This window comes from Centroberyx gerrardi, chromosome 18, assembly GCF_048128805.1.
Source record: "Centroberyx gerrardi isolate f3 chromosome 18, fCenGer3.hap1.cur.20231027, whole genome shotgun sequence".
Lineage (NCBI taxonomy): Eukaryota > Metazoa > Chordata > Actinopteri > Beryciformes > Berycidae > Centroberyx > Centroberyx gerrardi.
The window spans coordinates 5287492-5314165 of record NC_136014.1 but is presented as its reverse complement, the minus strand read 5'-3'; the positions used below and the strand labels follow the sequence as shown (position 1 = coordinate 5314165).

At 44.1% G+C, this 26674-nt stretch overlaps 2 protein-coding genes across 9 annotated transcripts; both read left to right on the top strand.

The window, feature by feature from the left end:
• The first annotated feature begins 218 nt into the window (after nucleotides 1-218).
• On the top strand, nucleotides 219-13911 carry LOC139929470 (dihydropyrimidinase-related protein 5-like). The gene is made up of 13 exons (XM_071922361.2): nucleotides 219-332; nucleotides 1426-1575; nucleotides 10140-10298; nucleotides 11049-11228; nucleotides 11622-11690; nucleotides 11973-12017; nucleotides 12107-12182; nucleotides 12287-12443; nucleotides 12530-12671; nucleotides 12794-12936; nucleotides 13179-13386; nucleotides 13559-13736; nucleotides 13826-13911. The coding sequence occupies exons 1-13, from the start codon at nucleotides 222-224 to the stop codon at nucleotides 13909-13911; spliced, it is 1704 nt and encodes a 567-aa protein (XP_071778462.1). The 5' UTR covers nucleotides 219-221.
• Nucleotides 13912-17325: 3414 nt separating this feature from the next.
• Nucleotides 17326-25112, top strand: LOC139929483 (microtubule-associated protein RP/EB family member 3-like). 8 transcript variants are annotated; one of them, XM_078290015.1, is made up of 9 exons: nucleotides 17326-17388; nucleotides 19350-19417; nucleotides 20412-20539; nucleotides 20628-20773; nucleotides 21807-21963; nucleotides 22078-22119; nucleotides 22962-23098; nucleotides 23260-23412; nucleotides 23527-25112. In XM_078290015.1, exons 3-9 carry the CDS (start codon nucleotides 20419-20421, stop codon nucleotides 23593-23595), a joined length of 825 nt encoding a protein of 274 aa, XP_078146141.1. In that variant the 5' UTR covers nucleotides 17326-17388; nucleotides 19350-19417; nucleotides 20412-20418; the 3' UTR covers nucleotides 23596-25112. The 8 variants fall into 8 exon arrangements, with proteins under 8 accessions (XP_078146141.1, XP_078146144.1, XP_071778484.1 ...); XM_078290018.1 differs by having other exon boundaries at nucleotides 17331-17418; nucleotides 20415-20539; XM_071922383.2 differs by having other exon boundaries at nucleotides 17331-17418.
• The last annotated feature ends 1562 nt before the right edge of the window (nucleotides 25113-26674 follow it).

Below are 26674 nucleotides of genomic sequence, written 5' to 3'. Positions count from 1 at the left end.
AGCATTTAGACAATGGGACACTAAAACTCTTCATTGAAACACATCTAACTCTAGTTATAATACTGTTTTATGACTAATTTTCCCTTCTTACATATTCCTCTCTGAAAGGACTATCTTCCTATATGTCTCTCTCTCACTCCAGGACGCCAAATGTCATGCAGCAATGTTTTCATGATATAATATTTATGCTAAATGTTCCTTTTTGTTCCTCTGTCAGGACTATGGCTGCCAACGCGGGGTCCATGCGCATCCTCATCAAGGGAGGGAAGGTGGTCAATGATGACTTCACCCAGGAAGCTGACGTCTACATTGAGAACGGCATCATTCAGCAGGTAGTCTGCGTAAAGCACTAGCACACACACAGACACACACACAGACACACTCACCCAGTCATGCGCACACACATGCATGTACAAATGCATTATTACACAATATCACACACATAGAAACACATACTGCATTCTTTATTTCTCTCTATATATTTCTCTTTCTCTCACATGCACACACACTCCCTCTCCCCCTCTCTCACACACTCCCAGCTGTTGGGGTGACTCATCACTCAACGATATGAAGAGAATGAATTACTCAAAACAACCGTGGCTCCACATGATGATACCGTACATGAACTCACTGAGTTAGAATGATGCACTGGACGCTTGCTGGCGTATCATGGTAATCTTTGGTAAAGCTAAGATGGCTGCCAAAGGATTTTGATCACGTCGCCATGGAACTGAGCATCATATGAAGAGGATGCATAAGACTCAGAAACCTGGAAAGTTCAGCTCCACTGCTACTGAAACATTCAGCCATGTGGTACCATGGCAACACAGCAGCTTTCCCATACACTTTGTCAGTGCTTATTTCCATGACAACGACAGTATCAGAGTTGAGGTCAATTGACTTTGAATTCAGAAAACTGTCTGTCAAATTGGCATGAGAAGGTCCAACCTATTAACAAATACTTGAGAATAAATGCTGTCATTACCAAATAACCTACATTCTTAACAAAAAGGGTTCTATATACTAATAAAAAATGTTTATTTAGGCTTGTACCATAGCAGAACACATTTTAATGCTGTAAAGAATCATTTTAGAAAGATTCTCTATGGCACCAAGCTCAAGCGGTTCTGCAGAGACCTTCATGCTTCCATAAAGAACTATTTAAGGGGGCATGAAATGTTCCATATCAGCAGTATTGAAAGAACCTTGAAAAAAGTCATTATGTTTCCATATAAGACCATTATAACCAAAGAACCATTGAAGAACCCTCCTTTTTCTGGTTACAGTGATAGTGAATGGACCCTAACAGGAATACCCTTTATATTCATGATACATTCTGTGGTTGAGATACATGTAAAGGGTATTAGTGTCAAGGGTATTAATAAAGTTGAGTGATTTGTGTGCGTTTTGTGTATTGTCTGGCAGGTGGGAAAGGAGCTGATGATACCGGGCGGTGCTAAGGTGATTGACGCCTCGGGAAAGCTGGTGTTGCCGGGCGGAATAGACACCAGCGTGCATCTGGAGGAGACTTTCATGAACGCCGCTATCCAGGATGACTTTTACAGCGGCACCAAGGTACACACACACACACACACACACACACACACACACTGGGCTGTGTTGTGACTGGGCCCACCAGCATGCCTGTGTTAATGCTGCTGCATATTTGGAATCCAGAGACAGCTGTCACACACAGAAACACAATATCTCTCTCTCTCTCTCTCTCTCTCTCTCTCTCTCTCTCTCTCTCCCCCTCTCTCCCCTCCCCTCTCTCTCCCCCCCTCTCTCTCTTCTTCTTCTTGTTCAAATTCATCCCTGCTTCCAGCCCCATACATTCACACAGACCAATAACCACTGTATAATCTGTTGTCACTCTTACACTGGACTTACGTGAAGCAAAACCAAACAGCTGTCACTAGTTTCCGATTGACAGTAAAGGGCTCTCTTTTTATACACACACACACACAGCTGTTCAGTGTTCAATCGTACTGGGTTTACTAGTTCATTTCCTAAGGATGCTCTGCATGTCTGCAGTGATCCCCTTGAGACTCAGAGGAGAGAGGATGATAGGATAATTAGGAGATTTAAAAGTGGGAGTGTAATTGAGTGTCGCTTACAGTGGTACGTGTGTGTTGGAGGATGTTGTAGGAAGTAGCTGTTGTTGCCTGGCTCATTCTTGTCGCTGGGGGCTTTAGTCATGGGCGTCAACTGGGTACGGCAAGGTGTGGCACTCGCCTTATCTTAGCATATGTGAGTCCAAAAGCACTACTAGTATCTTTCCTCTTTGGAATACCGTCAGCGGGGTTTGGAAGTTTTGGTGGCAAATAATATTGGATGTCATACTGTAGCTTAGTGAAATGACAAGCCTGGCTTCAGTCTAATGGAATGCCAACTGAAGTGGGGTGAGAAGAGTTGGGGTGGGGGTTTGTATCCTCCATATGCCAGCTCACCCCCACCCATTGACCTTGCTGCCATGGTAACTAACCCCCTAGCATGCATCCGCGTTCTCATTGTGGAAATCAGGAAGCCCTCTCATGCGTGTGTGTGTGTGTATGTCTGGCTGTGTGCACGCATGACCGTGGTGGTATTGTGTGGTCTCTATGGTGACTGCGTTACCGTGGCAATGGCTCATGCGCAATTGCGACGAACCCCAAAACTATTTCCCTCCGCATCCTCTTCCCCTCCCTCCATCGTTTTGAACACTCTGTTCCCTCGCCTGCCTCCCTTCCTCCTCTCTCCTTCCTCTGTGTTGAATGACTCCCCACTGTGAAACCCCCCCCCCCCCCCCACTGTCCTACAGTAGGAGGGCATCTTATATAACAGGGTCAAATGGTGGAGCAGAGTACTGTGAAACATTGGGAGACACAAGAAGAGAGAGACAACATGCAGTGTTGATACTAAGGCCCCCTTTCCACCTGTGTTTAGATAGCTGGATTACACCTCAGGTATACACACTGAAATTGGATTCAGTGTGTATACCTTTAAACACCTGCTTGTACCTCATCCACCAGTCTCCTGACAATCCATTTTTATCTGTGACCAGCAGCTAGTTTAAGTCACTCTGTCGGTCTTTACTGCACATATGCCATTGTGGGTCACAGCTGTAAAGACTCTGTGAGCCTGTGTGCTGCATCACTTTGAGTTTAGCTTGGTTGGTAAAGCTTAGGTTCTTTTCTATTTTTGCTGGAGCTGCTTGTGTCTCTGAAGTACACTATTTTAACGGAATCTGTGGATGCAGAGAATAAGAAGGGAGGATAACCCAGATCCTACAGTATGCTTATAGGACATCTGGCATCTACAAAACTGGGGATAGGCTGGCAGGTAAAGCAACCACTCATGACCGGGTGTGCGGCAGGCATTTTCTTACAGGTAGACTAAGCGACAATAAAACAGTCTCTATCATACACTTGCTTTCCAGACGAGATGCTTTACATTCGAGTCTAGAGTAAATAACGGACAATGCACAGTTTCTACTATAATGCAAAACAGTAAAGAATTAGGCTACTGGTTTGAGGTTGCTTTGGGTCTGTGTATTTTTTGGTTGTTCTATTTTCTTTTCAGAAACAGAAATCAAAAAATGACAAACGAATGCTGATTTGATTTTCATTTCAAAATCCACAAATGAGAAATGGAAATTTTTCAGTTTTCGTTTTCCTGGTCAGAAATGGCAGATACAACATTTATAAAGGACTTGATTTTCCTTTTCTCCTTTTTAAAAATAAAATAGTAAAAAAACAAAACAGCCCCATTTTGGGACTGAGAAGTAGCTGCTGCTGTGCGTCTTTCAGCACCACGGGCAAGAGGGAGGCGCCGTTCAATTCAGTAATAATAATAGTAAACTTTATTTCTGATAGAAAATATGTTCAAAGACCGTTTTACTAATCCATCGTCCTGTCTGGAACAACTTTAACTTCCTATTCCTGAGTGCTGCCAAAGCTCCAACAAGTGGATATTAGAATATCACCTATATCGGATCATAAATTAGACCTACTCATGTGTGATCAATCAACAGACTATTACTATAACAAGTCTGATTTTTCTGGCCCATGATGATGATTGGGGTTTATGTCCAAACTAGGGATGTCCAACAAAAATCGATGATCGATTTATTGTTTGTTATGTATCATGTCAATTAACCTTAACGGTTAATGACTGTTTGAATTGCGTCATCGCAGCCGGTTAGTCCAACTGCGCAAATGACCATTAAACCAAAGTGGATTGAGGGCTACTTGCAAGAAATGCCTCCACCACTTGATACGAATCCACTGGACTGGTGGGAAGCCAACCAAGTAGGATTCCCAGGCTGACAGCACCAACGCAGCGGTGCCTCTGCACCCCGGGACCTCTGTCCCGTCAGAGCGGGTCTTCTCGGTAAACAAACGGTGTGTGGTGCGTTACTCCGTGTTTGGACATGCTGATCTGTATAAATAAAAATGTTTAGGCAAGGGGCCTAAAACTGTTAACCCCAGACGATTTGGTCAACAATTGTTTTTTTATTTCCTTTGGAGTTTGGAAACGTTATTTCAGTTGGATTAATATTGGAATATGAGAATGCCAGATGAAAATGCAGCAGGTTTTTACGAGCCATAAATGTATCGCCTACATAGACTAATACTGTAGCCTCAGCCTACATAATAATATTCTTATTTTGTTCTTTATGATTATAGTCTCCATTCAGCTTCAATATGCTTATCAGTGTGACTTAAGTTGTTGGTCTGGATAATGCTTCGATTTGAAGTGTGTGTGTTTTTGTTTTTTGGGGGGGTGCCTTGTAACATATTTGGGCCTAACGAACATTGATATTTGATCGTTAACTAACAGTGCAAATCGATCAAGATTTTTTTTGAAAATGTGCATCACTAGTCCAAACCAGGTGAAACGCGTGTGTTGACATCCAGTTATGGCTAATTGGGCATTAAGTGGGCACTAAGTGGGCATTACATGCAGATTCTTGTGTGCGGATTTATAAAACAGAATAATGTGTGACAGCATGTAAGCAGTGTTTTATATATTTGAAGGAAAGACTGCTCATGCATGTTTCCAGTTTTGTGCAAACAGATTTTTAGTCTTGAATCTACACAGAGTTTTGTACATCTGGAAGCAACTGGAGGAAACCCTGTTTCACCAAACCCAGCTTCAACTCTGGGACTCAGTCAAACTGTGGCTGGGGACAGACGGTGAAGAATAATGGAGTTGAGGACATGGAGTGGGAGCCATATAGCATCCCACCAGTAACACCAGCCTCCCAATGAAAGGACTACCACCAGAAGAAACAGGAGGAAACCCTGCTTCACTGAGAGAAACAGGAGGAAACCCTGCTTCACTGGAGGAAACAGGAAGAGACCTCACTTCAATAGACGCAGCTTCAACTCCAGGGCTCAGTTGTACTCTGGCTCCAGTTCTGTCCTGAGGGGACAGATGAAGAACGATGATGAGAATGATGAGGACATGTTTTTGGTGCCACATCTCCACCCCTCCATCATCCCACCAACAGCCAACCGCCGACCAATATCTTCCAGGGATATAGACAATCTCTGTAACGACTTTGTCAACCTCGGCATCACTGGAGGAAGCCAAAACAGCTCCGCTGCCCTCAGCCACAGCTCAAACTCCAGCTCCATCCTGGAGGGACTGAAGCCCTCAACAAAGAGGAAACATATAACTTTCGAGGATGAGCCAGAGGCAGGCCGGCCTTCACGCAGAAGAAAGACCAGGCGATCACACTTTGTGCCAGCCTGTGTCTGCCACCTTCAGGACTCCTCTGTGGAAAAAGTTCCCACAAAGAGGCGCTGGGAAGAGCGGGAGGATCGACCACTTCCACAGATGAAGAGGCAGAATCCTGACCGAACAGTCTATTTCAAATAAAGGACCAATTAAGGAGAACAGCAGCGGAAAACATCTCCTGACACCTGAGGATGTCTTACTTTTCTTCAAGAAATATTCAAAACAACAGCCCTGTTACAGCATTTATTGTAACCATTACATATTGTAAACATAGAGCTGATAATGAAATGGAGGAACCTCCTGTCCCTTCAAATAAGGTTTTTGTAACAAGCTGTAGACTTACTGTATGTGATGCTGTTTTTTGTTAAAAGCAGTCATATCTACAGTGGAGGGAACATTCATAACATACATCACATATCAAAACACTCAACTCATGGTGTATCTTTAACTCACATACAGTTGTGTGTAAGTAAATGCTTGCAATGAAAATCGCCAAACTTATCCTTTAATGTGTATGCAGGTTTTCATTGCAACCAAACACTATAACAGCTGATTTCAAAAAATTAGTACACCTTTAATCTGAGAAACCCAGAAGCTCGCACGACACAAAGCAAGAGTGTCGCACGAGCTTCTGGGGGCAACGGATAGAAATCCTGTACAGGAAATAGAGCGAGGCCACGGGGAGGTCTTAGGGAGGACACGCCCCTATATTTCCGCTATTGTTGCAGTGGATAGTCACCGACAAGGAAACCTCTAAATGGTAAAAAGTCGAAATGGAGCTAAGTGAGGAGTATTTTAACAAGTGTATTGCTGTTGTGGAACACGTATCTGGACTAGACGTTCTGGCTTGTTTGCCCGGAGGATTTGGGAAACGTCTAATATATCAGGCCGGGTGACGTTGAGCTCCACATTAGCTGAAGAGGGATACAGGTGCGTTTCTATTTACAAGCTGCACACCAAACACACTGACACGCTGAGGCTTAAAATCCCCGCCCCCTCAACCATGATTTGTGGTTTTCTATGTCAACGTTTTTCAATGTCAACGCCCCCTCTGCACAGAATCTATTAATTTATACTTGTTTGAGATCCGATCACAATGTTGCATTAGGGTCAATCCCATAGACAGCAAGTGTAGTACTGATCAATTCTACAATAAATATGTAATCAGTCAAGCTGCGTATCCATCCATATCCATATCCATCATATGTACATGATGCATGCAATGAACTGTGCATCTATACCAATGTGTGCACAGTTGAGTTTGATGCCTCTGTAGGTGGGACAGGGGGAGGGAGGCGAGGAGGAGGGGGGATGAGAGAGGCGGGGGGGGGGTCGTCTGTAATGTGATGTATGAGTGGGGCTGATAGAGGCAGATCAGAGAGTTGCCGCGGTAAGCTGACCGACTCTGATAGCCTCTCCCAGAGCCAACACACAAAGCCACGGTGTCTCACTCACACTCAAAGTCTCTCGTTCTCTCTCTCTCTGTCTCTCACCCTCTTTCATACTTACAGTACATTTTTTCACAGGACATTTTTGCCCCCTTGATCTGATTTTTAAGTAAAAAGGGGCATATTTAGGGGCATATTGATCCTTTTCGGACACACACACACACACACACACACACACACACACACACAAAACCACACACACTTGCTCTCTCTCCCCCTCTCTCTCCAGGGGATTATCCTCACAGTAGGAGTTGGGGGTTTCATTTTAAAACCCTGTTTGGAGTTTGTGTGTCATCATCCAGATGTGCTGTAAAGTCAATGATCAGTAATATGCTTAAAGGAACCAAAGGGAGGACTCTGGTTTACTGGTCTGGTTTACTGTGGCTTGACAAGAGAGGCACCAGATGAAAGCCATGCAGACAATATGATAGTCCAGTATCACAGACTACACACTGTCTGCTCTTAGACTTGACTACACCATATATACAGAATATATACAGACAATAAACAATAACTTTGCATTTCTGTCAGCTTGATAATTGCATGTTTTTACACCCATATTTTTACACCCTTACAAGAAAAACACGTGTTCTTCGGACATTTCCCATGTGGAAACCTCCATGCAGCATGTGGCTGAACTGGTTAGTCTGGTTTCTCTGCTGGGTCGGACGACAGTTCCATTCCGCTCAGCACCAGTGTAGATAGTCTGGACTGGTTTCAGATTATGTAACTGTCTGGCAGGGACAATTTGAACTTTCTTAGAGCTCCTTCAAGCCGATCTATGGTTTAAAAACGGTCTAAAATTAGATGTTTATTTGTGTGACTTTACTGGAACCATTACAGTGGCGAGGAGGCAGTTACAGATGCAGGCTAAAGAGTAGAGACAGGCCGGGATGAAAGGCGTTTCAAGCAGCTGACAGCTTCTTTATTCCAGCTTGGCAGAGGAAAACACAGTCTGCTGCTGGCCTCAGAAACCCTCCCACTAAGGAAGATGCAGTGCACACACTCTTACACACACACACACACACACACACACATACACACACACATGCATGCACCTATACCAGACAGGCCAGTTACAGCCAGTTACAAAACGAAACAATAGCCTCATTTTTCTCTCTCTTTCTGACTTTCTTTCTCGTTTTAAGAAGTGGACTGGCAGTAGATTTTAATTAAAGCCATGCAGATAGACAGTGTAAATCCCACAGTCAGTAAATCCTCAGCTGTGTCCGTGTCCTCTGATCTCCATCACACACACACACACACACACTCACACACACGCACACACGCACGCGCAGACAGTGATCAATGATACTCCACTCCTCATACATACACACGCAAGAGCCTTGGTGCTGACGCTGCGGATGGTTCGGTCTGGTTTCTATGGTAATAGGAAATCTGAGAGCTCGCTGGCTGACGGAGCTGTCAGTCAAAAAGAGGCAGAGGCCCCACCCCCGTCTGAGGCACGTCTGGAGGAATGAGTCCACACTGACAGACACAGAGAGCAGGGTCGGGCTCAATTCACTTTAGATTTAGGTTTGAAATGATAGAGAATGAATGCTCTATTGTTAGTGAATTGCAGTTTCGCTTTATTTTGACTTGATTGAATTGAAAATGAACCCCGAAAGAATAGGAAAGCCTCAGCTGTGGGTGTAGGCTATGTGAGAGACGGCGGGGGACATATTGAGAAAGCAATTTTTTTTCTAGATCTCTCCGTTTATCTCCCGTTCCTCCCGTTCAATAAATGTTTATCGGCCTCTTCGCTCATTTTCCCTTCGCTCCTCCATTCAATTTCCTTGTTGGAGGATATTGCACGGGCGAGAGGGAGCGCGTCTGGCTGTGGATGGAGCGAGGAGGAGGACAGGGGCGCGCGATAGGCATGGCTGAGCAGTATCTGCGTTGTCATGGCGACACAAAAGTGCCATTTACCGTTCGGCCGACCGAGCCGAGTTGCCGCAGCTGCCGCAGCCGCTCCCTCCACCTCATCCATTCTCCTGCCTGTCGCCCCTCTCTCCCTCCTCTTCCTCTCATCCTTCTTCTCGTGTTGTCCCCTAACTTCCTCCTTCCCTCTTATCCCCCCTCCTTCCTCGTCTCCCTTTCTTCCTCAGTTACTTCCTCCCTCATCTATTTCTCTTTTTTCCCATCCTTTTTTTCTGCAGTTGCCATGAAAACCAGGGTCTGGATTCACAAAAGAGCTCTTAAGATTCATCTTGATTCATTTTGACAAACTTTTCTTGGTTTCTTACTTAGGAAATCTCTCAAATTGGGCCTACTTAGCAACCCCAAGAAGGTTTTGTGCATATGGCCCCTGCCTTGTAGTACACTGGACTAACAGTACTAAACCCTTAATTCCACATTTTCCTGTTGTATGGCTTACACTGTTCCCTTTACAGTGAAAAGGAGACCCTGTTGTCCTTGTATGTGAAGCATCTTAACAAGCCATTTCATCTATTATTGACTCCTAACATATTGTTCTTCATAAATCATGTGGAAAAAACATGTACCATTGGGTTTGGATCATTTTTTTTTTCAAAGCACTTTGACTTATTTCTAGAATGTTCACATTGGACATTTGTCATCTGTCACACTGACAGACAAGTTGGCATTGAAACCACCTAGCTTGCGTTGCTGTGGGCAAGTCTCGAAACATTTAAAGCAAATTTAATTGGCTGATGAAGTGACATTTACCTGGGCTCTGCATAGGTCTCATTGAAATACATACTGTGTAACTTGCCACTGTCTCTGCTGTCCTCTGTATTTATTGTATGTGATAAACAAGTGTGTTGATGTGAATAACAGTTAATAAGGAAGGAGCATTGTTCACTGTCACTATGATAAACACTGGCTTTGCTTTACAATGGATTCATTGTTCTCTAATCAACCTCTTTTCTCTCTCTTCCATCCTTCCTTTCTTCCTTCCTCCCTTCCTTCCTTCCTTCCTCCCTTCCTATCACCCCACCCCGCCAGGCGGCTCTGATGGGTGGTACTACCATGGTGGTGTCTCTGGTCCTGCCTGAACAACACTGCTCCCTGCTGGACGCCTATGAGAAGTGCCGGGCTCTGGCTGACGCCAAGGCCTGCTGTGACTACGCTCTGCATGTCGGGGTGACCTGGTGGGGACCCAAGGTAAGGCTGAGATGAGACGAGGTGAACCCATTGCCCTCGCTGAATGAATGATCAAACAGCCTCTCCTTTTCTCTTATGTGTAATGACCTAGAATGAAACCTTCCAGGACCTAGGTTAACACACATGCTCATTAGACATGTTAGGCAGATTCTGAGTCAGCGGGCCTCATACAGCCCTTGGCATTCATGTTGTTTTACGTCAGGTTTTCTAAAGCGAGGTGTTGATAGCATGTTTCTTAACATGATCTCAAGATTTTTCACTGGAGTTTCAATGGGATATGAAACCATTACACTCAAAAAGTGCATTTAGTTATCAATGTTGATTATGTACCACAACCATCCTCATCCATGCTGATTGCAGTATGTTGCCTCAAGTAGTTGCCCAGGTATTGTGGCCTTTCAACCCATTTACTGCAGTAGTGAGAGGGGATATTTTCATTGGTAAAGACCATATAGTTTCTGTTTACTGTATTTTGGGTGAGTTAAAGAGACTGTCTATGTGGCTAATGTCACTCTGAGGGTTTGTGATAGTGTGAATGGAATGTGGTCTCCGGCTGGCTGCTCTCCAAGCTCATTTCATGCCCCATATAACAAACACACACACACACACACGCAGCCTCTCTCTCTCCATGCTCATATTCACACTGGCTAGAGCACAACTGCACTCTCTCCCTTTGCCAATACAAATTAAAACTTGCCAGTAGTCAGCTGCGATTCAATTCAAACCCTGACCCTTGACCTTTGCCCTTAGGTGCGTAGTGAGATGGAGACCCTGGTGAGGGAGCACGGGGTCAACTCCTTCCAGATGTACATGGCCTACAAAGACATGATGATGCTGAAGGACTCGGAGCTCTACCAGACGCTGCAGACCTGCAAGGACATCGGGGCCATCGCACGCGTCCACGCCGAGAACGGAGAGCTGGTGGCGGAGGTGCTCGCACAGCGTCACACACACACACACACACACACACACACACACATTTCCCTCTATCCCTCCCTCCCTATCTTCCTCCCTCCCTCCCTTTCTTCTAAAAGGACATATCCACCGTTGTACTCTGACATGAAAGTCAAACTCACTACTGAATATTATTGAAGCTCTGAGCTATTTTGGGCACTTAAGTGACAGAATTGTAACATTTCAGAGGATGTAATCACCTGTGTGTTTTTTTAAATATTGAGGAATGAGCAGCAGGCAACCATTTTGGAGTGAAACCCTTTATTGTTGCACCATCATGTGTTGTGGGAGGGCACACTTGAAATCAACAATGAATGAAAAATGGAACTTAGTTTGTGTGTGTGTGTGTGTGTGTGTGTGTGTTCACAGGGTGCCAAAGAATCTCTGGATTTGGGCATCAGTGGACCTGAGGGTATCGAGATCAGCCGACCAGAGGAGGTGAATTTCTTTCTGTGCTTATTTATTTTTATTTGGATATTTGCTCTGTTGAAGAACACAGGATTCTATCTGTATTCTATGCTATACAAGCATTGGGTAACATCATTTTAAATCATTAGCCCAAACAATGTCTGCATCATGAGTGGGGCACGACATGTTTACTGTTGCCTTGTTCTACTGTTGCTCTGGGTAAGAGTGTCCGCTAAATGCCTAAAATGTAATTTAATGTAATAATTAAATTCTCATTGTGTGATTATGTCTCTGTCTTCTTCCTGTCTACAGCTGGAGTCAGAGGCTACTCACAGAGCCGTCACCATCGGCAACCGGGTAAGCAGACTTTAACATCCAGTGTCTATGTATGGCTTCCCATGTGTTGTTGATAATGAACGAATGAGTGAATGTGCTTGTGATTGCAGGCCCATTGCCCAATCTACCTGGTGAATGTATCCAGTATGTCCGCTGGAGACATGATCGCTGCTGCTAAGATGCAGGGTGAGTAGCTGATGATGGTGACAGTGGTGGTGATGATGAGGATGATGATGTACATGTAACAGCTCGCCTTCCTCCCTCCCTCCCTCCCTCCCCTCTGTCTCCAGGTAAGGTGGTCCACGCAGAGACCACAGTAGCCCACGCTGTGCTGAATGGGATGCAGTACTACCACCAGGACTGGGCTCATGCCGCCGCCCACGTCATCGCCCCTCCTCTCCGCCTCGACCCCAACACACCCAACTACCTCATGGGCCTGCTGGGCAGGTGTGTGCACAGTACACACATACACACATTGCTGTTGTCAGGCAAAAAAAAACAGGATTCATTGTATATGCGCATCCTGTTTCCAGTGACACTCTGAGTGTGGTGGCATCCGAGCATCGTCCCTTCAGCACCAAGCAGAGAGCTCTGGGCAAGGAGGACTTCACTAAGATCCCCCACGGAGTGGCGGGGGTCCAGGACAGGATGAGTGTCATCTGGGAGAGGGGAGTGGTAGGTGTACACCCGCACACGCACACACACACACACACACACACACACAGTAATCATGACTGTGAAATGCTGCCTATTGCTTTGCGGGAGTGTTCATGATTCCAATGCACCGATCCCTCCAGGTCGCAGGAAAGATGGACGAGAATCGCTTTGTGGCGGTGACGAGCTCTAACGCCGCAAAGATCTACAACCTGTACCCTCGCAAGGGTCGCATCATCCCCGGGGCCGATGCCGACGTGGTGGTCTGGGACCCTGACGCAACCAGGTACAACAAAACACACAATTTCTTTCACTACTTTTCCGTTACACCACAAAGTTTGGCAATGCGTCTTCTCTTAACTTAAAAAATCTGGATAAGTCAGCTCCTTCTCCTGTGAATGATCAGGAAACCAAACAGCGTTGATGTTCAATGTTCTTATCGTCCTTTTACTGGATAAAATCAAAGTAGATGGAATACTTCCACCCAGAGAAAGTCAACACACACTAATGCCTGTCCTCTCTGCGCAGGACCATCTCTGTAAGCACTCAAGTGCAGGGAGGGGACTTCAACCTGTACGAGGGCATGCGCTGCCACGGCGTCCCCCTGGTCACCGTCAGCCGAGGCCGCCTGGTGTGCGAGAACGGCGTGTTCATGTGTGCCGAGGGCTCCGGGAAGTTCTACCCCATGCGCACCTTCCCCGACTACCTCTACAAGAAGATGGTGCAGAGAGAAAAGGTGCGTTCACGTTTGTACTGTATCTGTGTTTCTGTCGTCTACCTACCAGACACCGGGTGTTTACAACAGCAAATGGAAAAGCTTTCATGAACTGGATATAGGTTAAATCACTGTTGTGTTATAGCAATCATGACTCATTCCTTACCTTTCCCTACTTCCCTCTCTGTTTCAGAGTCAGGCCTTGAAAGGGGTTGACAGGGATCCCTACTCCGGCGATGTGGCCAAGGTGGCCAACTCTATGAAGAAGGAGCTCGGGTTGGGCCCCATAGACGGAGAAGCGGCCACCAAGGCCTGCGCTCGGGTGCACCAGGGGGTCCGAGACCTCCACGAGTCCTCCTTCAGCCTCTCAGGTCGGTCCGAATAAAATCGATGAGGAGCTTCTTTTGAAAGGCAGGAGTCTGAAATTTTAAATGTATGTCTGCGTGTCTTTTTCTCTCAGGCTCCCAGGTGGACGACCACATCCCCAAGAGGTCCTCGGCTCGCATCCTGGCCCCTCCCGGTGGTCGCTCCAGCGGCATCTGGTAAATCCTGGATCCCGGAGCCCCCCGACGGTCCGAGCCTCGTCGTTTTGTACATTTCTGAGCAACCAGGAAAACTGCACTGATTTTCAATCACAGGATTAGCGTTAGAGGGGAAACAAAAAACATTCAAGCACGTGTCTGTGATTGGTGGACAGTCTAATTGATTGGAGATCTAATTGATGATCAGTAATTTGCCAAAGTGACTTTACGAATCTAATTTGTGTCTTAATTGGAGCGACTGACCTGATTAATTATGAGAGTGAAGGGCTATCTATGAATTCAAATGTTTTGCCAAATTCAAACTGATCATACTAACAAATAAATTCTGTGCATTATCACCCTGCTAGTATCCCGTGAAGAAACACAAACTAAACAAACTGTGAAAGATCAAAACCAGTACAGTTTTTGATGGTTTGAATTGAATCGATGTTGACTGAATTATTTAAACAATAGTAGGAACTGAATTCAGTGAAATACCTATACCCCCCGTCACGCACAAACATCCAGTACACTATAGACACCATAGCTTTAGACTCATGTGAAGATGTGTGGATTCCCCCGGTTTCTGTTCGTGATTGAACCGCCCACTGTGGCCGGTTTCCGGTTTTGTGGGTTTTATTTCCTATGGATGAACTGTGCTGTGTGGTGATGACATCCAACTGCTTCTAACACCCTGTGATCTTACCGCTGCACTCTCTAGCTAGAGTCAGACTTCACCCCATCCATCTGTATACTGTACTTCCACTGCCTCTGACTGAAACACACTTGCATATCCCAGGCGATGACCTTGCAAAGGACTAGAAAAGTTAAGAGAAGTCAGTGCAGTTTTCTAACAAGGGGGGTGGAAAGTGGCTGATTTGTTTAAAGATCACAGTGGGGATGGTGGGGAGGAAAAGCAATGCTTTCCAGTACTTTTGCTACTGATAATCTGTAATAAACAAGGAGGATGCTCTTTATAATGTGCATTAATAAAAGGGAACGCCATGCCTTCTGACTGAAAATGGGAGCTGTTTGATTACTGGAAACACAGTAACCAGTTTATGCATGCTTTTGAAAAACTACACAGCAAAATCGTCAGTGTTAATTTAACTCTGGGAGTGTAAAAATCAACACTATGCTAGTGTTTCTACAAGACTACACCCATTAGAGTAAATTAACACTTTGAGGTAGTTTTGAACAGCTGCCCCAGAGCCAGATCAAACAACTCTAAATCATTGTCACTGAAAAATCAACACTAATTAACACTGGAAAATTAGCTATATAGATTATTACTATTTGTTGGGTGAATCAGTGGTATGTTTAAAGGAAGAAGGCATGTAAAATTTTACACATCTTGAAATAAGGGTCACCGTTTACATGTATATTCTACAGATTTTTGGAGCAGGATAACCCAAAATCAGATTATGTTAATGAGCTTCAGTATTCTGGGGATAACGTATTGTGAAAGTAAGTTTGCTGTCCCTGGTAAAGGAACAGGGGATCCTTCTCCACAAGGCAGAAGATTGAGCTGCACAGGCTGAAAAAAACCCACTAGGACTCTCCTCATTGATCCGCTCACCTCCTGATGATGTCTCTCATTCCTGCCTAAATAGTGTTATATTTATACATGATCACATCTCCTCGTCTGTGTACTTATATATTTAGGGTTATTTTTAGCCGAAAGAATAAACGTGCCAATGTGAATCACCTGTGCCACACCAACACCCATGCATGAAGAGCACCACATGGAGACGAGAGGAACAGAATCTCTATGGAACGCCACAGGTTCAACAACTGGTGCTGTTTTTTTACGATTACCTATAATGACATTATTTTATTGTTGGATGGTTTAGTTGTTTTGAAGGCACTGTGACTGGTCAGTGGCTGTGTGTGTTTGTAGACTCTTGTTGTATTGGACAGTGAACCTGTTGAATCTGTAAGTGGCTGCTTGTTTCTTACCACAAGAATGAGTGCAAAAAAATAAAGTGAAAAAAAAACTAAAAAACTCTTGAGACTGTCTGTGTGTGTCATTTTTAAAATTATTTGTGGCCCATTTCATGCATGTTGATAGGAATTTGTAAAAAAAAAATATAAATAATATATATAGTCTGTAGAATTATAATTATAAGCGCAACAGTAGACTTAAAATAACACAATATTTGTGAAACCCATACACTAAGCCTGATGAAGTATAGAGGATCTCTAGAGGTGGGGAACTGGTTTTAAAGTCCTCATGGTTCAGTTAAGGTGCATACCATGCACTTGCAACGTCATGTTGCATGTTATCCCCTTTCACCCATCTTTACTGTCTCTGTCACTATAAACTATCTAATAAATCATAAATGGTATAAAAGTAATGTTTAAAGTATAGGAGGTTTGGCAGCCTATACCAAAATACTCTCAATGTGGGAACTGTTATGCTATTATTGTAGCCTAGATAATGATGATTCTGTTCTATTATATTAAATTCAATTCAATACAATTCAATTCAATTCAAATTTATTTGTATAGCACCATCTCATACAAAAGCAGTTCAAAGTGCTTTACATAAAAACAGAATAAAACAGCAGAAATGTGCAAATAAACAGAAACATGCATGCATACATACACATAAAAACACATATAGCCTGCATACACACATACAAACAAACATAATGTACAAATACAGTGTGTTCATTTAAGGAAATGCTCGAGTGAAAAGGAAGGTCTTTAGTTTGGTTTTGAAAGAACACAGTGTTGGAGCAAGTCTAAGATCAGTAGTCAAACTGTTCCATTCTTTAAGTGCATAAATACTGAATGCCATCTCACCAGACTTTGAAAGTGCTCTAGGCACATGGAGGAGATTTCCACCTTGTGATCTGCTGGAGTTATAAACTGACAGCATGTCTGAGATGTACTGTGGAGCCAGACCAGCAAGTGCTTTGTAAACCAACAGAAGGATTTTGAATTGTATTCTGAAAGCAACAGGTAGCCAGTGAGGAGGACTCCAGTTATATGGTCTCATCTTTTTGTCCTGGTAAGAACTCGTGCGGCTGAGTTCTGGATAAATTGTAATCTATGGATTGTTTTGTTTGAAAGACCGATAAACAGAGGATTGCAATAATCCAGCCTGCTCATGACGAGTCAGATTGGGAAAGAAAGCCTCTGATTCTGGAAATGTTTCTGAGTTGGAAAAAGGCAACCTTGGTGATGCCGTTGATATATATAATACATGTTTTAAAAATAGAGAGTAAAAACAAAATATTCTCTCCCTCTCTCTCTCTCCGGTTAGAAAGAGAGACCTAAAGTCCATAGGCTAAAGACCATAGGTCAGGTTCACCAGGAGCCAACATGGTGATTCAAGGGACATCAGTTTCATTTAGGATTATGTCAAACTCCTGCAACTGCCGTGCGCATGCGCACTGCCAGGAGCTTAGGTGGGGAGCAATCTCGCGCAACTTGCTGGGGGAAAAGGCAAGCTTTGTAGCAACGGAGTAGCTGTTCATCGGAATCAACGGGACGGGTGAGAATTAAGGGCAGCTATCGCACAACAGTGAGTAATATTGAGTAAAATTTAGCTTATAGTATGTTTCTTCCCGTTTGAGAGTGGGCCGTTAAATCGTTGATTTAATTTACATTCCAGATAAAGACTTGTACCATCCCGTGGGTGACAGCGCAGTCATTCTTTCAGTGGCAGTGCGTGTGTGTGTATTATCTGAAAGGCCTCCAGAGGGGGGTAACGGTAGGCTAGAAAAGTAGCGTTTTCAGTTACAGTCGAATGTATGTTGAGTCAATTCATATCACTATTATAGAAAACAAGTTAGCTGGAAAGCTTTCGAACTTATTAGCACGAGCCAGTCGTTAAGTTAGCTCACTGTTGCTCGACAGCCAACGTTAGGTAACTAGCTACTGGCTAGCATTACTAGCTACAATCATTGGCGTAAGCCTGTCGCACTTTCAGCGGCTCTAACGTCAAGCAGAACTGTCAAGATACCCAAGCTGACCCATATATTCGGGTGAGCAGTGGGCTTTAAAATGTAGTTCAAGTTGACGAACAGACAGAAAATTAATTTAGAGGTGTCTTACTTTGTGGGCAGAATAGACCGCTTATACTATATTTGCTGACCCCAAATGGCAGCTTTACAGTCTGTTGCCATACAGTTTTGTTATTTACTTCTGCCAGCCTCATCTAGACAGCTGGTGAACAGTTATTCCTACCAAGAATAGAAATACGAGGTGAATACACTCCATTTGTGTGTGTTTGTTGTTTGTCTGTGAGAAAGCGGGCGGCAGGGAGGGCAGACATGAAGTAAATTTAATAAGTTCTTGAAAGAGAGCCTTACTTCAGAAAGTGGTGGATGGTGGTGGTGCTTGTGTGTGCGCGTGCGGGGTGTAGTAACAAGTGATGTCATGTTTTGAAGATCGACAGAATGTTCTGGAGATAAAAAATTTAAAAAAGGAGAGGGACTGTCATTGAGAAAGACCAGGTTTAGGGTCACGCACATCAAAGTCTACTACGCATACTTATTGATTGAGCCTACTCTCAAAGCCTATGGATTTCATTAATGTGTAATAACTGGACTCTGTGTTAGTCATTACCTTGCCCTTTCACACACAAGCAGGTAGGTGTTGGTTGTGTGCAAAGCAGTGTGCTGATAACTGAAGGTTGTACTGGTCACTTGACAGCTAGTAGCTGACTGGTTGTAATGTCACTCCGGGTAAATTTGCCTACAAATGAACTGTTTGTAGAGACCTTAGTAACTGGCTTGTTGTCTGTACTGATATTAATTTTCATGTTTTCATCTTGAGACAACTAGGGAATGAAGCAAATTCTTACATCAACTGGACAATACCACTAAGTAGCCAAAGTAGTTTCTTAGAATATAGTCAAGCCTGATGGACCACAGTGCACACACCCACCAATAAGGCTAGCATCATTGACACACTCACCAACCACAGCCAAATTAGCAGCATTTGCCTGGCAGATGGTGTTGATGTGACGCCCTGGAGTCAGGAAGTGATTGTTCAGCGCAGCATCCTGCATAGTGTTTATTTTGGAGTCAGTTGATCCTCAGGAAATGCTCTGGTATTGTTATATTCCTCCTTATCTGTGAGTATGCGGTGAGTACGATGAACCATAGCTGCATTGGTGTGTGTGGCCTCCAGTGGATGCACCTACTGACATCCCGGACATCTCTGTGAACTACGATGGGTTACGGCATGTTCAAAGAGGATTAACCGAGATAGAGATTAATGGGCTAGTGAGTGAGCGGGTGACCGGAGGCTGCTACCGCTTGAGAAATGCACATGTATAGGGGTCTATGTGCATCTATGTCGAGAAGGGCTATGCAGAAAGACAAATTCCAATTTGTTTAAATCACTATAGAATGGCCATAAGGTAACTTTGATCTATGTTAATCTATATAGTGCAGTATGAATGGTAGCAGGACTGATATTCCACATGGTTTTGGTTTCTCTCTCCAGGTCTCTGTATTAGGTGGACCAGCACAGCCCAACTCTTAACAGATCACACCAACACATACCCAACACAGGTGAGTAAGGTGTGTGTGTGTGTGTTTATGAATAGTTGTCTTAATATGCCTTTGGTCTAGCCACAATAAAAGCAAAGAAACCTGTAAGAAACCTAATTTAATAGCATAAATTCAAGTGACTGGTTATGCTTACATGCGCACAATCATGTGACTATTGCCAATACTGTGAGTAAAGCAATAAGTGACATTTCATTAGTTACCAGCCACCAGTATTGACTGTCCTGGTCACCAGTAGTGATGACACTCATTTGCTGACACTGTGCTTCTTTTAAGGCTTTGATACATGGAGCAATTTTTAGGCAATGCTGATGGATGATGTTGTTCAAGGAGTTCTCTTAGCATTGTTGTATTGTTGACTGATTCCTGTTGCTGGGATCGCTGTCCATCACATGCTGGTGGTAAATAGACACTCCAGAAACAACTCATTTCAGGAATCTACTGTTCCCCTTAGTCATGTTGAAGTGATGGTGCTAGAAAATGAACATCAATGAAAATGAAATGAGGCTTTAATCTGGGTCCACAGCAGCAGTCCTGTATGTGAGGAGCCTACTGATGAGGTTAAAGGAAAGTGAGGTTGGAGCGGCATTGAGCAAGGATACAGGAGAGAGTTGGAAACTGGTGGCAGCCTTTGCTCTAATGCGCTCGTTCTGTCCTTTCTGGGTTTGGACAAGGCCTCTAGCTGTCTGCTGCTCACATTCTGTCTGTGTGTGTGGGGAAGATAGTGAGTGTAGATTGTATAACAAGATTATCTGAAACGTCACTGGCACCAGGAGAGCAGGGGGTAGGAGGACTAGACTCCGAGCTGCTAAAAGAATTTCATTAGTCTGGGGTTCAGTGGAGAGTTTTAGTGTCCCATCATGATGGTCTAAATGCTGTTTCAGAGGCTTTTCCACCCTGACAAGAATACAATGCTGTGGGAAACACTGAATATGTGTACATTTTTGGCATGAAAAAATCTAAAATAATATCTGTGTGTGTGTGTTTGTGTTTGAAGCAGGAGGATGGCGGTGAATGTCTACTCCACCTCTATGACCATAGAGAACCTGAGTCGTCATGACATGTTGGCCTGGGTCAACGACTCTCTACAGCTCACCTACACTAAGATAGAACAGCTATGTTCAGGTAAACACACACACATTTGGTAAGTCTAGCTTGTATTTAAATTTGTTTTGAAATTAAATGTATGTGTGTGTGGTTTCTTTTTCTTCAGGCGGTGCGTACTGCCAGTTCATGGACATGCTGTTTCCAGGGTGCATATTGTTGAAGAAAGTCAAGTTCAACGCTCGCTTGGAACACGAATTCATCCACAATTTCAAGGTCTTACAGGCTGCGTTCAAAAGAATGAGTGTGGACAAGGTGAGAAAACACACACGCACACACGTTTAGATTAGATTAGACAAAACTTAAATGATCCCCCTGGTGAAACTGGGTTGTTGCAGCAGCAAGTAGTAATCGGATCCATCAGAGAATAGGATATGAATAAGAATAGAGCAAAAGGGGGTTACACTGTATAGCAGAACTTACTGGGACATAAGTCAGTGTGAGGTGTGCGCATTATGAAAAGGTGGTGAATTATAAAATTCTAAAAATAATATATATGCAATATATAACAATGAAAGGAATATGAGAAAAGACAATACACAATGCATACACAAATGGATAGGTTGAGAGATATGCGCTTTTTCCAATATTTTATTAAAAATATACTATACCCAGGGCTTGAACCACTGTTACTAAAGCCTGGTAACCATGGAAAGTATTGAATGTAATACAGAATTCAGCAGCATAGATTTGAGTAGTTTTCAGTACTTCTCCAGAACCCCTGCTCTTTTTCAGCAGCGCCCTGCTTCACACTCACACTATTACACGCATTCAAGGAAATCCCCTTGTATAGGGAGGTCAGAGCGCAGGGTCAGCCACACAGCAGCTGGTAGGGATTCAGTGTCTTGCGCAAGTACACTTCAGCAGTGCGGATGCCTGCTGTTACTCAGGCTCCAATGCAGACTTTCGGTTTAAGGACAGTCTTCCAGCTGACTGTGTCACCCTGCTGCCCATAAGACAGGGCTTGATTAGTGATCCCCGACTCTTCCCTGTAAGTGCTATCTATAGGCGGAGAGTGACAATAGCAATTCTGTAGTTTGTAATTGTCACTCCATCTCCACACTTCCTTATCGGGTTCGGGAATTTGAACGAGCGACCTTTTGATCACAAGCTTGTCTCTCTCACCCTAAGGCAGTCGTCGATCTCGCATTCCGACGATTACTGCTTCTCTTTGATCCATAACCGCAGGTTGTCTGTTCTGCTATTAAAATAGTTATATCAGCAATAACAGTTTTCTGATGCTGCACCCCCTTCCCCCACACTCTCTCCATCCCTCTCTCTCTCTCAGATCATCCCCGTCGAGAGGTTAGTGAAGGGCAAGTTCCAGGATAACTTTGAGTTCGTTCAGTGGTTTAAGAAGTTCTTTGACGCCAACTACGACGGGAAGGAGTACGACCCGTTACAGACACGGCAGGGCCAGGAAGGAACACCCCCACCCAACCCAGGTACTACACACACACGCACGAGCACATAAGATGCAGTCAGGTGTGTGAACTCATGTGCTTCATTTCATTGCTGTCACTTCCTCATGCAACCGCATTCCCCACCCCCTAACCCAGGTGAACCCATTCTCCACCAACCCAAAAGACCCTCTCGCTCAGGTAACATCCACTCCATCGCGCGCGTGTGTGTGTATGTGTGTGTGAGAACGTGGGGTTACACATTCCATGCTGCCTCCAACAAATGATATGCACTGGGATGTATTATGCAATTTGTCAGAGGCAACACACTCAATGCTCTTTTATTATTAAGCCTGCTTGCGTGTATGCTCCTCCCTCCATCAGTTTGCTTTTCACAGCATAAATGCAATAATAGGCTTGATGAGCATATTGTCATTGCATTGTTTTTATAGCCTACAATACCTTTGTTGCATATTTATTTTAAATGTCATTTTATTGGACTTGTTTGTTTTGGCATGCCGCATTATGACCGAGTTCTGAATGACCTGATCGGCTTGTCTTGGCGTGTTGGGGATGAGTGTGGACCGAGACAAGTTGCGAAATCAGGGCAGAGCAGTGACATTTGTTCCTAAAGTGAACAGGAAAAAAAAATAAGGTGCATAAGTTAGCGTTAAGTGCAAAGGTTACAGAACAAGCTCCAATTCTCTAGGTAGCATGAATCTATATTTGGGAGCATATGCTACTAAAATTATAGCACTGCAAAACCTGAAATTGGGGGCACTGATTGATGTGCTTGAGTTCCACTACTCTGCACCCTGTAATGTAAGATCTTACAAGCTTTTTGGGAGTGGAAGTGGAATCCATGCATAGGCCCAATGCAGATACATTTCATAGGCCACATGCAGATAGAAGCGAATGGGTGACAAAGTAATTTGCATTGCAAATTTTCCCTAATGTATTAAAATCAGAAACGACACTGCGACAACATCCTATTGAGGATGAATAACTGTGTGTGTGTGTGTGTGTGTGTGTGTGTCTTCCAGGCCCCATGAGAACGTCCCCCACAGCACCTAAGACTGTACCCCCGCCCCAGAGGCAGATCACCACGGCGCCGGCCCGCAGGACCACACCCGTGACCCGCAACGGAGGAGACGCCGAGCTCATAGAACTCAACCAGCAGGTGCCAGCGCTCAGTTCTGTTGTTGAAAAGTGCTGTAGTACTATTAGTGGTAGCAGTTTATTATTCCTATTATTTTCTTCTTCAGTCTGTCTGTTTTCTGGGATGTACTGGTTATCGGCCCTTCTGCTGTTTGACCTGTGCCTCTCCATCCCTCTGCGTAGCTGCTGGATCTGAAGCTGACTGTGGACGGCCTGGAGAAGGAGAGGGACTTCTACTTCAGCAAGCTGAGAGACATCGAGCTCATCTGCCAGGAAAGCGAAGGCGAACCCCACCCCGTCGTCAATAAAATCATAGACATACTGTACGCCACAGAGGTAAAACCCCCCCCACCATCCGACACGTGCACATGCACACAAAACGTAGTAGTAGCAGTAGTAACTTAAGAAGACTCATTCCACCATATATTGACCTTTGACCTTCTTGTGCAGGAGGGATTTGCGCCACCAGAGGATGAGGAAATCATCAAGGGGGCACAAGGAGACCAAGAGGAGTTCTGAACACTCCTTTTTCTCTTCATCACCATCTATCCATTCCCCCCCTTCACTCCCACTCCCTTTGATCTACTGGATCATTATTGTCATCTCCCCCCCCCCTCTCCTTTTTACAATCTCCCCTTCTCCTCTCCTCCCCACGGCTGTCCATACGCACTACACGATGACTTTCTCGTACAGCCTAGCTTCCCAAAACTCGTACTAGCGGAGGACACTTAACCCAGACCTGTCTGGAGTTTGGGCCCGGCAGCCCAGCTTGGCTAACTCGACTCATTCTAATCTGTTTGCGAGAGGGGGGGTGCTGCACCGCAGGGCTAATTCAGCCAGGCGAGGCTCACTCCTGTTGCATGCTAGTCTGTCTAAGGTTTAAGGTTAATGGCAATGAGATTACAGGGTTCCAGCACTGGCAGCCCGGAGCCAGCAGTGCTATCTATCTATCTATCTGACTGTCTGCAGAGGCAGGTCACTTACCTTCACCAAGCACCATGCACTGACAGGTGACCCCACACACACACACACACACGCATCAGGATTCTCCACAGGGTTCTTGGATGCCGTCAACGAAACCACATCGTCTCCATATAATGTGATCAATTCTAGGATATGTGGGCTGGGAATTTCCCAAGATGGAAATTCAAAAAGTTCAGCACTACTGTTAGACACATATATTTTGAACATATCGCATATGATGACACACGTGAACTTTAGCCCACAGACATATCGCACTCTTTCAGCTGCACTCATTTACATACATAAACAGTAAAGTATGTTCATATTCATCAAGTTGTCCCACCACAGAGGGTTTGCTCTTGCAGCTGTTTTGACAGCTTGTTTATGAGACAGCATGATGTATTTATGTTTCTATTTATTTATATTTTTTTTTTTATCTGCTCTTTACAATTTCACTTGTAAAAAAAAAATATGGTTTTGGATTTGGGGGAATTGAAAGTCTTGCACTAAATGTAGCAAAATGTTGAAACGATCCATAATGCCAACATGCAGTGACTGGCTGCAGCCAGAAGGATATACAGGAAGATGCAATTTTATATTTTTAGATTTGTTTTAAATCTGCAGAGTTTTTTATTTGCATTGAATGGCTAAGTGAGAGACATCAATGTAAAACTTATTTATCAGAGAAATGTCAGGCTTTGGAGTAATATGAATTATATGAATGAAAAAAAAAGACAGACACAGACACTACTAAATACTAATGTTTGACTGTGTTTAATTGAGTTGAACAGTTTTAGCTGCTATTTCTATTCTTCAGTTGCCGTATTTAATTGAGTTTTGATATGTTGCATAGCGTTAAAACGCCACAGTGGCTGCCTAGGAACTAGTGGGTGTGGTTTATTGTGATTGACAGCAAGGCTGAGTGTGATTGACATTAGTTAGGCCAGTCAGAGAGAACAGAACATCTCACGCTCTCTCACTGTTTGTTGCCATGGCAGCCATGTGATATACCTGCATCATTTGGAGTTATTGCTGAAATGAAATAAAGGTCTGGGATTCAAGCCCAATAGGAACGGTGTGTGGTATCTGCCATTTTGTCCTTGTATTTCTCAAAAGCTGTTTGTTTTTATCATGTGTGTCTCCTCTCTGATCTCTGTTCCCTGGGTGAACTTGTGTATATGGCTTGGGGGCATCAGGTCAACCGTCACTTCTCTGCTAACCACTGAAAGAGGCCTTTCAAACTAAACACACACACACACACACACACACACACACACATAACCTCTAGTGTACTTCAGTCCTGTCATCTTACTTCCAAGAAATCAGTTCTAACAATTTGAATGTCTTTTTTTATGTCTGCAGTGGCCGCAAAGCTACAATCCATTTTAATTATAAACTCAACAAATATGCATATCTCTTTTGCAGTAGAAATTGCTAATTCATGTGCAACCACTGTTTTAGTGATATATAAAAAAACACTACAACAAATCACATGATGTAGACACTCCTGCCTGGCTATTACCCTCTCCTGTCTTAAGTGCAGAATCTGCAGAAAGTCCTTTCTGGTTGAACTTGAGCCTGTCAAATGATTGTTTCTCATGTGTTGCTCCTTACCATAAACCATGGCTTCCTAAAATACTTCAGCCTGAGACCCAAAAGAGAGATGAACTCCTTTGTCCTGGAGCACAAGCGAAGGAAAACAATACTCCTCTTGTCTTGTGAGGACCCAACAATAGGCCTGCAAACTATTTCAGGTCTTGACTCTGCGTTGAATAAACCAGCGTGTCCACTGTGGTCTGTTGGTTAAGGTTGCACTCAGATCTGAGGGAAGAGATCTTGAGAGAGATCCAGGAGATCTGTGCCAACCACTAAGTGCCTCATTTGAGCGACAACGGCGGCAGCCAACACCAACCGTCTGCTCCCCAGCATGGTGGCCTGCTGCACAGGGAGAAAACTCTGCAGGCCCACGGTCAAACTGGATCAGACACGATGATGGAACCTGCAACAGGGATCTCACAGGGATTAGACGTATCAGTTACATTTCAGCAGTTCATTGCGTTTTTGGACAAAATTCCCAATGGATATTGCCAATTTCCTGCTTTCTGGTATTCCCCTTTACTTACTGCTGTGTTGTGTTGTCCTGATCACTTCCCAGATCCCAGCTTGTATCAAGGGACATAAACCTCTTTGGACCCAATGAATTGGAATTGGGTTAGGCAAAGTTTCAAGCTTCTAATTATTGTTGAAACGATACTAAAAAATGATATCATTGGAAAATTATTACACTTTTGAGCTTAAGTCAAGCTTCGGTTCACAAAAAGTTGTCCACATTGGGCTTAGTCTGGTTTTGGACAGATTTTTTTTTAGGATTCTGCCCACATTTTTAGGCTGAAAACTGTTTTATTATGTGGATGATAATCAGTAATGTAGTCTAGGGTTTACACCATATACCTGCCTCTTTCTCTGGGGGATTTAGGCACCTTTAGACCACATTATATGACATGCATAAGGTGCTGGGGCTGGGATCATATGGGATAATACACTACAGATTGTCATCCACATAATTGGACTCTTTTCAACCTAAAAATTGAGCATAACCTTAGAAAATTCAGTCCAAACTCAGACTGAGCTACGG